General features: G+C 41.4%; 2 protein-coding genes across 2 annotated transcripts in view; one reads left to right on the plus strand and one right to left on the minus strand.

Moving 5' to 3' along the window:
- Nucleotides 1-12,049, plus strand: part of LOC136883237 (lysozyme) — a gene marked incomplete at its 5' end in the record, with an annotated part of 464,330 nt that overhangs the window by 160,426 nt on the left and 291,855 nt on the right. The gene's annotated exons all lie outside the window — the stretch shown is intronic.
- The window catches only part of LOC136864675 (uncharacterized), a 42,441-nt gene that overhangs the window by 20,197 nt on the left and 10,195 nt on the right, over nucleotides 1-12,049 (minus strand). The window contains exon 2 of the mRNA XM_068229752.1: nucleotides 428-613. Coding sequence (XP_068085853.1) covers nucleotides 428-613 — 186 coding nt within the window. The remainder of the gene's footprint in view (nucleotides 1-427; nucleotides 614-12,049) is intronic.

Raw genomic sequence — 12,049 nt, forward strand, 5'->3', positions numbered from 1 at the left:
AACATGAGAATTATAACGTGTAAGTGGTATATTCCGAGCTGTCAGTGGAGAGATGGCATGGAATGATATTAGTAGACAAATAAGTTGGAATGGTGTTTTTAAAAGTAAGAAAGATCACAATAGGAAGATAGAGTTGGAATTCAAGAGGACAAATTGGGGAAAATATTTGTTTATAGGGAGGGGAGTTAGGGATTGGAATAACTTTCCAAGGGAGGTATTCAAGAAATTTCCAGATTCTTTGCAATTATTTAAGAAAAGACTAGGAAAACAACAGATAGGGAATCTGCTACCTGGGCGACTGCCCTAACTGCAGATCAGTAGTGAATGACTGATTGAATTGACTAATATAAATACAACCAATATCTGATAAAAAATATGGGGTCTTTAAGTATATAAAGTGAAGAAAACATTCTTGATTGGTTTTTACCTGAAGAAGATGTCCTCCAGAGGTATGTTCCCAAAGGCCGAAGGAGCTGTCTTTAAACCTGCACGTAACATTGTGGCGAAAGGCTGTTCAGCTTCTGTTAATGCACGTCCAAGTTCGGTGTCTAGACTAGTCAGCCGACTCCATGAATTTGCCACTGAACCATGGACTAATAACCCAAACACAAGCCTGCAAACACAAAGTAGCAAGGTAAATAAAGCTCTTTTCTATCTAGAATTAGGTTTAAGACATGCGGTGGTTACAGACACCTTTCCTTTTTCTTTTGTATGAGACAAAGAACTTCTTAGCGCATTTTTATACTAGAATATTGGTAGAGCTTGTAACTATTACTATTAAAAAATACCGGTACATCACAACTGGAAAATATCCTACTGGTATTGGCAATTGTCACTTACAGTAGTGTGATGATAAAGGAAAGTTAAAACATAATTACCCAACAACTTCAACAACGAGAGTAACTTACAACAAGCAATTCCATGGAAAGAAAATATTACAGGAAATACTACTAGTTAACATTCTAAATCCAGCATCATATACAAATTATCTATACAAGTAAAAAAATTATATATAATTATACACAGAATGAAAGGCAATGGTACTGTGATGGTGCATTGTAAAACACATTATTTTTATGTACGATAATAAAATAGGTAAGAACATGCAAGTACAGGGACTTACTTCTGTATTCTGTGAGTCACTCTAGTTGCAAACGTGTATGGTGGTGGTGATTATTGTTTTAAAAGGAAGTACAAGTAGGCAATCATCCTCTATACAACACTAATCAGAGAGAAAAATGGAACTGACAATTAAAAAATGAAGGTATTAGACAAAGAAAGACAAGGGCCACAAAGGGCGTGAAAATGAAGGACTCCCTAGGTCTCAAATGCCCTAATAGCGTCGGGATCAGAAAAAGACAAGTGTTGAGCAAGGGAAGTAGGATAGATGAAAGTAAGGATCCTGGTACAAGTAAATGGAAGCAATGCCAGGACTCAGCTGAGGGCCCCGTGGTTGCCAACCCATTCTCCAAAGTTGAGAGCCCCTGAGGCCCCTTTTAGTCGCCTCTCATGACAGGCAGGGGATACTGTGGGTGTTATTCTTCTGCCCCCACCTACAGGAGGATATCTATGAGAAATACTTTGTCCCCCATTACAACCCTCTTAAATAAATGATTTAATTTTGTTGAGTGAAATTATATGAAGGTTGCATAAAAGTGTTATGGAGGGTAAGAGAAGTAGAGGTAGACCAAGACGACGACGGTTAGACTCAGTTTCTAACGATTTAAAGGTAAGAGGTATAGAACTAAATGAGGCCACAGCACTAGTTGCAAAGAGAGGATTATAGCGACGTTTAGTAAATTCACAGAGGCTTGCAGACATAATGCTGAAAGGCATAACAGTCTATAATGATAATGTATGTATGTATGTGTATAAAAGTGTCGACATATCTCGTGAACCAGAAGTAAATAAAACCATTTTTTGTAAATGAAATTACAATATTAAAAATTCAAAATCAATTATAATTTTCCATATTTCTTTCTTAATCCGTTCACCCTCCAGGGTTGGTTTTTCTCACGGACTCAACGAGGCATCCTACCTCTATCGCCTGGAGCGTAACACTTTAGGTCGAGGATACAGCTGTGAAGGAGGATCAGTTCCTCATCCAAGCGGCCTCACCTGCTATGCTGAACAGGGGTTTGTGGGGGGGATGGGAAGATCGGAAGGGATAGACTACATCTAGAGACATATTTACGTATTTTACAGAGAGGACCTTACATTCATGAGGTCATTAGAGCACATCTATTTTTGGACCTTTTTCACTCACCCCGGTCTAAAATTAGACGTGCCTTAACGACCTCATGAATGTAAGGTCCTCTCTGTAAAATATGTAAACATGTGTGTGTAAATGTCTCTACATGCAGTTTAATCATGACAATTATTTAAGGAGAGTTAGTTAGTTAGTTAGTTAGTTAGTTAAGGTGTTGAAAGTATGTATATATAAAGGTATCTACGTTTAGTTTAAACTTGATTACCGTATTATTTTAGGAAATTGGTGTTATATATTTACTGTGTATTTGTTGTACGGTATATTATGTTTCATTGAATTATCTGCAATCCGAAAAATAACCTGTTGATGATAAAAAAAAACATCTACCTTAGAAGGAAGAAGGAAGGCTGAGTAGACCCGGCTCCAGCCCTCGCGCCAATTTTCAAATTTCGTGGCAGAGCCGGGAATCGAACCCAGGCCTCCGGGGGTGGCAGCTAATCACACCAACTACTACACCACAGAGGCGGACCACGATTCGAATATCAAAACATTATTTGTCTTTTGCCTATGCCATAAGAGAATAAAATGTCCAAATTTCACGTTTCTTGGTAAAGTAAAATCCCATGAACTATAGACGTGTGGTCACAGAAGAACACTTCTCACCATAGACTTTCCATGTATATTTGTGTTCATTCCATATTTCCCTTTCAAACTGACAGAACGGAGCTTCGTAGTATCCAACACAGCATACAAAGGATTCCGTAAACATCTCTTAGAACACGTGAGACTTTGGCGATGTGCAGTAACAGGATGTTGCTATAGATCTAGAGATAGGGTTTCCCAAACAGACCACCTTCCCCTCACCACGTCACGTTTCCTGTACTTCTAAAATTCCTGACAACATAAGCTTGCGACTTCCTGCATATCCTATTACGAAATTACAAAGCAGAACTGGACCAGACGATACACAAATAGACGAATATTAATTATCATGTCTGCAGTCTCCACGGTAGTCAATCACTACTGATCTGCATTCAGGGCAGTCGCCCAGGGGGTAGATTCCCTATCTGATGTTTTCCTAGCCATTTCTTAGATGATTTAATCGAAACTGGAAATTTAATGAACATCTCCCTTAGTAAGTTATTCCAATCCCCAACTCCCCTTCCTATAAACGCATATTTGCCCCAATTTGTCCTTTCGAAATACAACTTCATCTTCATATTGTGATCTTCCCTACTTTTAAAGACATCACTCAAACTTATTCGTCTACTAATGTCATTCCACGACATCTCTCCACTGACAGCTCGGAACATACCACTTAGTCGGGCAGCTCGTCTCCTTTTTCACAAATCTTCCCAGCCCAAACTTTGCAATATTTTTGTAACGCTACTCTTTTGCCGGAAATATCCCAGAACAAATCGAGCTGCTTGTCTTTGGATTTTGTCCAGTTATTGAATCAAGTAATCCTGATGAGGGTCCCACACACTGGAACCATACTCTAGTTGGGGTCTTACCAGAGACTTATATGCCCTCTCCTTTACATCCTTACTACAACGCCTAAACCCCCTTATAACCATGTACAGAGATCTGTACCATTTATTTACAATAATATTTATGTAATTACCTCTATGAAGAACTTTCCTTATGTTAACACCTAGGTACTTACAATGATCCTCATAAGGAACTTTCACTACATCAACGCAGTAATTAAAACTGAGAGGACTTCTCCTATTTGTGAAACTCACAACCTGACTTTAACCCCGTTTATCATCATACCATTACCTGCTGTCCATTTCGCAACATTATCGAGATCATTTTGCAGTTGCTGATTTATTTATTTATTTATTTATTTATTTATTTATTTATTTATTTATTTATTTATTTATTTATTTATTTATTTATTTATTTATTTATTTATTTATTTATTTATTGCTCTGTACAGAATAACATCATCTTTAAAAAGCCTTATCTCTGATTTTACTTCTTTACACATATCATTGATGTATATCAGGAAATATAGCAACCCATTCAGCCACTCTTTTGTGTAGTCCAATTTCACTCCTTTATCCCAGCAATCTCCCATGTTCCACCCTATCAAATTCTTTAGACAGGTCAATCGCGGTATATCCATTTGACCTCCTGAATCCAAGATAACTGCTATATCTTGCTGTAATCCTACAAGTTGAGCTTCAGTGGAATAACCTTTCCTAAATCCGAACTGCCTTCTATCGAACCAGTTCTTAATTTCGCAAACATGTCTAATATAATCAGAATGAATGCCTTCCCAAAGCTTACATACAATGCATGTCAAACTTACTGGTCTGTAATTTGCAGCTTTATGTCTATTACCCTTTCCTTTATACGCAGGGGCTACTATTGCAACTCTGCATTCATTTGGTATAGCTCCTTCTGCAAACAATAATCAAATAAGTACTTCAGATATGGCACTATATCCCAACCCAATGTCTTTAGTATATCCCCAGAAATCTTATCAATTCCAGCTGCTTTCCTAGTTTTCAAATTTTGTATCTTATTGTACAAACTAGTACCTACTACAAACAGTCCGCGCATAGTTTGTGAGACGCATCAATCTATCAGTGTTCACGGTTAAAACAATGTGCACACGTCTCCTAGATAAGCCACAGTGTGTTCATTAATACACATAATAAATCAATTAGTAAGGTTGTATGAAAACCGCGTAAAAACACTTGAATACTCATTCCTCTTTCATTTTACACTGCACATCCTACTATTTCTGTCCATAATTTGCTTTGCATTAGGCTACACTATAACAGTCTTCTGTAAGTTTTCTGTTGTGAATTTGTGGCGTTTGTTTGTCAAAACTAGCTTCAGTGCGGAGAATGATCTGCAGATGTGATAGGACAGTACTTGAGTTTGGGAGCCAGGGTAGGTGTTACACAATCTGATAGATCCACATCATCAGTACCAGCCAAATATTTGTTTATAGCTACCATGTTGTCGTAGCCGAGATTCGTTTAAGGACATGACGATATTTTGTTTGCAGGTGGAGTCCGAGGTTTCCTGGGATACCTTTTAGTTCACGCTTCGCGTTCTCCATAATGTCCAGCGAATCGGCTAGATATAACCCACGTATTTCTATCTCCTTCATTGCCACTTCCATATGAATCGTATCTTTGCAGAAAGAGTTCACGTCATTAATTACTTTACATTTTCTTGAAGACTGGTTGTAAAACGTGTGGCGTAGTGGCTAGTGTGATTAGACACAAGCCCCGGAGGCCCGGGTTCGATTCTCAGCTCTGTCACGAAAATTTGAAAAGTGATACGAGGTCTGGAACGGCGTCCACTCAGCCTCGTGAGATCAACTGAGTAGAGGTGGATTCGATTCCCATCTCAGCCATCCTCGAAGTGGTTTTCCGTGGTTTCCCATTTCTCCTCCAGGCAAATGCCGGGATGGGTCGTAACTTAAGGCCACGGCCGCTTCCTTCCATCTTCCTTGTCTATCCCTTCTAATCTTCCCTTCATCCCACGAGGCTCCCTGTTCAGCCTAGCAGCTGAGGGCGCCTGGGCGAGGGTACCGGCCCTCCTCCCCAATTTCATCCCCACGACCCGCAGCCTCACGCTCCAGCACACTGCCCTTGAAGTGGATGGATGAGCTGGGATCCCTTGCTGAGTCCGAGGGAAAAAGCAATCTCGGGAGGGTACACTGCTTAAGAAAGAAAGAAAAAAGTCATGTATACAATAAATCCGAAATTTGAACTGTATGCAGTAATATCCGATCTAGAAAGCCAAGAATAAGTGTCGAGGGGATTCGTCGTGCTGACCACACGACACCTCGTAATCTGCAGGCCTTCGGGCTGAGCAGCGGTCGCTTGGTAGGCCAAGGCCCTTCAAGGGCTGTAGTGCCATCGGGTTTGGTTTGGTTTATGCACTAATATCAAATGTATGCTAATATGCACTATTAAACTTAATATATTGCCTAATTTCACCTTCAAACGCACACCCTTGTCGGATTTGGAGGTCTACATATCGGCAAACAAAATACGCATATGCATACAAACCTGATGTGTAATGATGGGGTTAATGAAAAACAAAAAGAAATGGCGTATGGCTTTTAGTGCCGGGAGTGTCCGAGGACAAGTTCGGCTCGCCAGATGCAGGTCTTTTAATTTGACAGCCATAGGCGACCTGCGCGTCATGATGAGGATGAAATGATGATGAAGACGACGCATACACCCAGCCCACGTGCCAGCGAAATTAACCAATGATGGTTAAAATTCCCGAGCCTGCCGGGAATCGAAGCCGGCACCCCTGTGACCAAAGGCCAGCTCGCTGTTGAGTTAATAAACTTCTTTATTACAAAAGCAGACCGTCCACGTGACTGAGTAACAACGTCGTACAAATCAGATAGGTTTTCGGCGACAACATGATAGGGAGGATTAGAATGTAAGCAGCCGTGAACTTAATTTACCTGGTGTGAAAATGGGACTATCAACATTGGCTGAATGGTCAACCTAGTGGCCGTAAGCTCCTGGGTTCTATTCCCGATCGGGCGGGATTTTAATCGCGTTTGGTGGACTGGATGTTCGTGTTAATACTTCTTTATTTACAACACATCACATTAATAATCATCACACAAAAAAACGCAATAGAGATTTTATGCCTCCACATAGGCCTGGCGTCAGGAAGAGCAACCGACCGTAAATCTACATTACAAGAAGAATAAGAAGAAGAAGAAGAAAATTAGCTATCAAATTTGGTAGAGTCCCTCTGCACCCACTAATCGACCGCAAAAGGTGACGTGCTGTATGAGCACGCTGGTGAGTAAGCCGACTGTACTTCGAGCTTCAAGATTTGTGGCTCCTTTTGTACAACCTGAAGACAAGCAACAACTTCCTTATAGACCTCTCAGCCTTCAGAATGACCTCGTAGTGAAGCCATGCGCATTATAATTCACTCTATATCAACAATCATCTTATCGAGCGCGTTCGCCGTGCGGTTAGGGGCTCGTAGCTGTGAGCTTGCATTCGGGAGATAGTGGGTTCAAACTCCACTGTCACCGAGCTGGATAGCTGCAGTCGCTTAAGTGCGGCCAGTATGCAGTATTCGGGAGATAGTGGGTTTGAACCCCACTGTCGGCAGCCCTAAAGATGGTTTTCCGTGGTTTCCCATTTTCACACCAGGCAAATGCTGGGGCTGTACCTTAATTAAGGCCACGGCCGCTTCCTTCCCATTCCTGTATTTGACACTTCGATATATCCACCCAGATAAAATAGGCATTTTGCTTAACTTCTGGGCTCTAATCATTACCCTGTATTTAGTAAACGTTTGTTGAAATTGTACCGCGAGGTACACCCTCCCGTTCGTTCAAATGAAGCACCTTGAAGAATGCCATCTTCAATATAAAACTTGTAACAACTTGTGCAAGGAATTTGAACTTTTGTCAACAGATGTCTCTACTACAACTTATGTTATGCTCTCTAGTGTGAAGAGGAACAAATAAAATCCTAAAGTATTTTTTTTTATTTTAAGGTTTACTACACTGAGTTGATTATTTTTTGTTTTTGGATGTTAAAGTTGTCAATACTTCGATCCCTTCCCGCAAACTTTGGAGGCTGACCAATAGAAAATTTTGTATATTTATTTTTTAACCAATGAGATCCATCTTGTAGTTATTTAATTAATCAATGAATGTTGGGGGTGTGTCGGCCCTTAGCCCAGAGCTCTCTAGAACCTTCCTCTCGGGTATAAAATCTGGTACATTTTTCGACCAGGTTGTATTATTGATCGTCCAGTCTACTGAGTGTGTGTTAATATAGGAGGCGGAGGCGTCTTGCCCATCATCGAGCATTCCATCAGATTAAGGTAATTGCAGCCATTTTATAACTATGTGATAGCCGCTGAAAGCTAGCTCGAGGGGAAGGATTCCAATCTTTAATAATGTAACCTTAAATTTCCAATCTTCAATAATATAAATTTCATATTCTAATGTCAGTTTAAACAAGCCTAAGAAACTTAGCCGAAATTCGGGAGTAGAGAGTGTAACACCCTCTCGCGTTCCCTATCAACTTGACTTTGACGTGACTATGACTGTGTAACCGTTGTCTGTCTGTAGCTTTTGTAACTTAAATAGCCTCTGTAACTTCGGGCCTGAAGCCCAAATAGAGTTTTAATCCTTTAAGTGTCCGACTCGTTGGCTGAATGGTCAGCGTACTGGCCTTCTGTCCAGAGGGTCCCAGGTTCGATTCCCGGCGGGGTCGGGGATTTAAACTTTCAATGGTTAATTCCAATGGCCCGGGGACTGGGTGTTTGTGCTGTCCCCTGCAACTCACACACCACACATAACACTATCCTCGACCACAATAATACACAGTTACCTACACATGGCAGATGCCGCCCACCCTCATCGGAGGGTCTGCCTTACAAGGGCTGCACTCGGCTAGAAATAGCCACACGAAATTCAATTAAATCTTTTAAGTGCAAATTTCAAGGAGTGCAAGTGTCCGCAAGGAGCCGCAGCGCTGATTGGAGAAGGTATAATTAATGAGCTCAAGCTCAAGTTTGTTGTCATTCGATTTTCTAAAAGTTGTTCAGTTAGCTTGTAAGTAAAATTTGGTACCTGAATTTTGTAAAATCTTGTTTCTGAAAAAAGAATAAAAAGAAATATAACACTCATTTTTAAATTTTAATTAATATTTTGACTGCCTTAGACAGATCCATTCATACCCGCACCTTCTTTCACCTCTGTCCATCACGGTATCCCCGCAACAGAAATAATTCAAGTTAAAATAAATTATAAATGAATGCATACCAGCATAGGAATAAAGAGAACAGAAATGTGTGATGTCCGTCTTTGTAGTGTAGGGGTTAGTGTGATTAGCTGCCACCCCCGGAGGTGCGGGTTTGATTTCCGCGTCTGCCATGGAATTTGAAAATGGTGCCAGGACTGGAACGGTGCCCACTAAGCCTCGGGAGGGCAACTGAGTAGAGGAAGTTCGATTCCCACCTCAGGTATCCTCAAAGTGGCTTTCCGTGGTTTCTCACTTCTTATCCAGGCAAATACCGGGATGTACCAAACTTAAGGCCACGGTCGCTTCTCTTCCTCATCCTTGCCTGTCACTTCCAATCTCTCCATCCACACAAGACCCCTGTTCAGTCTGGAATAGGTATTGGTCCTCTTCCCCAGTTGTATCCCCGACCAAATGTCTCGCACTCCAGGACACTGCCCTTGAAACGGTGGAGGTGGAGGTGGGATCCCTTGCTGAGTGCGGGGGATAAACCAATCCTGGGCGGTAAACTGATTAATTTCAAAAATGTGTGATGAAATAAATAATAAATGAAATGAGGAAATAAAAGTACGGTATTTTATTTCAGGCGTTTTCACGCCTTTGCAGTTAACGGCGCTGTACTGCCTGCACAATTGGAACCAGTCCGGATTCATTTTTCTGTCAGAAGTCCATAACAAAGGGATTATTAGCCCCCAACGGAAGAGTAAGATGCCTAGCTTGAGTATGGTATCAATTATTTCCCCTTTCCTAAAATATCGTCTTGGGTCCAGTTCCGCAGGTAGAGTTAACATTTTGGACAAGCTTGGACAAGGCCAGGACAATAGGAAGAGTGAAATGACTGTTATCAGTTGTAGGTTATCATTCCCAGCAAGTGTAACATATTCGTACCTGGAGTGAAAGGATTTATTTTGTGTCAGACAGGCTGACAATAAACTCACGCGACTTCATTAGTCAAATGTAGTCTGTTCTATAAATGCACCTTATTAGTGGGAAATTACTTTCTTTACAATTCCCAGAAAATGCGTAATGAGCTAGCGAGCTTCTGGTTACAGCTGCTATTCAGCCAATAACAATCATAGACATGCAACTGAAGAGATTCTCCTCAGGAGGCAACCAAAGCTTTGAGTGATATATTTTTAGAACTCGCATTGCTCTATTCTTTACAATGTTTACGATTCCATTGGTCAATTCTGTCAAAGACTTGGCAATATTGTCTTGGCAGAACAATGTTTTTGCTCTAATACACGATTAAGTTTCTCCTAGAAAATAAAAGGGGAAGAGTTGCTGAGTCTTGAATTAAGTCGAGATCTTCTTTGGGTCCTATTTTCCCCCTCCCTTCTAATGCCACTAGTTTGGTGTTACATCCTAACATTCAAATAGCTGAAATAGTCTCTAATATTTTCTGAAGCTAACGTTCGTATCTACAGTAAATTTCCAATCCTTGTATGTCGATCTGGTCAAGTTTACTAGTGCAAAACTATTGGAACCCATCTTTCTTTCTTTCTTTCTTTCTTTCTTTCTTTCTTTCTTTCTTTCTTTTTTTTACCGCTTTTCCCACACATGTCGGGTCGCGGGTGCGAACTGTGTCGCATATATGGATTTGGCCCTGTTTTACGGTCGGATGCCCTTTCTGACGCCAACCCTTGTAATCACTATTGCATGTTTCTGTGGTGGTTGGTAGTGTGGTGTGTTGTCTGAATATGAAGAGGAAAGCGTTGGGACAAACACAAACACCCAGTTCCCGGGCCAGAAAAATTTAATCAGATGCGATTGAAATCCCTGACCCGACCGGGAATCGAACCCGGGTCCCTCTGAACCGAAGGCGTCAAGCTGACTATTCAGCCAATGAGTCGGACTATTGGAACCCTGTCTATCCCTGTCTTATTCACACGCTACCTTTTCACCTGTATTTTAAATATAGTATCCCCTTTTTTTCTTTATTCCTGATCTTAAAAGTATTTTTCCTTTGATTTTTATATTCCCTATGCTAAAAATATGTGACTGGACAGAGGATGCAAGCAATGTCGATAACAAAAACAAGAAGAAGAAATATTCTTGTGTAAATAGTAGTGGAAATGAATTGCAAAAATAAGACTGAATACCGATTAATTCTTGTGAAGTCTTGAATTTGATCGTGTACAACAGGCTTTTAGATCAGTTAACGCCTTTATGGACTCTTCTTCTTTTTTATCTGTTTACCCTCCAGGGTCGGTTTTTTCCTCGGACGCAGCGAGGGATCCCACTTCTACCGCCTCAAGGGCAGTGTCCTGGAGCTTCAGACTCTGGGTAGGAATACAACTGGGAAGGATGACCAGTACGTCGCCCAGGCGGCCTCATTTGCTATACTGAACAGGGGCCTTGCGGGTGATGGGAAGATTGGAAGGGATAGACAAGGAAGAGGGAAGGGAGCGGCCGTGGCCTGAAGTTGGATACCATCCCGGTATTTAACTGGAGGAGAAGTGAGAAACCACGGAAAATCACTTCCAGGATGGCTGAGGTGGGAATCGAACCCATCTCTACTCAGTTGACCTCCCGAGGCTGAGTGGACCCCGTTCCAGCCTTCGTACCACTTTTCAAATGTCGTGGCAGAGCCGGGAATCGAACCCGGGCCTCCGGGGGTGGCAGCTAATCACACTAACCACTACAGCACAGAGGCGGAACCTTTATGGACTCAAGGCTCTTTAAATATCACCATTCTGCCATACCAGTGTCAAGGGTCACCTCACCACAAGCAAAAATAACTGCATGAAATGTATGAAAGGCTAACTTGTCGAGATTGCTGGAGTATAGCTGAGTGGAAATCAATAAACATTATTTAGAAATTATCCGCACTGCCATACGGTTACGTCTCAAAACTCACGACTACAAACTGGTAGCTACTGTAAATTAATATTATAATGAGTCTCAAAATTCCCGACTCCAGACAGCAGGTGCCAGCGAAGACCGCCGGAGGGGTGAGATGAGTGGTGACTCACGCACCAGGCCTCCTCGGAGGCCACACATCATTTATGTCAGAGGGAAAAAGCACAGTATGTTAGCTTTAAGACCCCAGCAAAATATATTGATGATAACA

Source organism: Anabrus simplex, chromosome 1, assembly GCF_040414725.1.
Source record: "Anabrus simplex isolate iqAnaSimp1 chromosome 1, ASM4041472v1, whole genome shotgun sequence".
Taxonomy (NCBI): domain Eukaryota; kingdom Metazoa; phylum Arthropoda; class Insecta; order Orthoptera; family Tettigoniidae; genus Anabrus; species Anabrus simplex.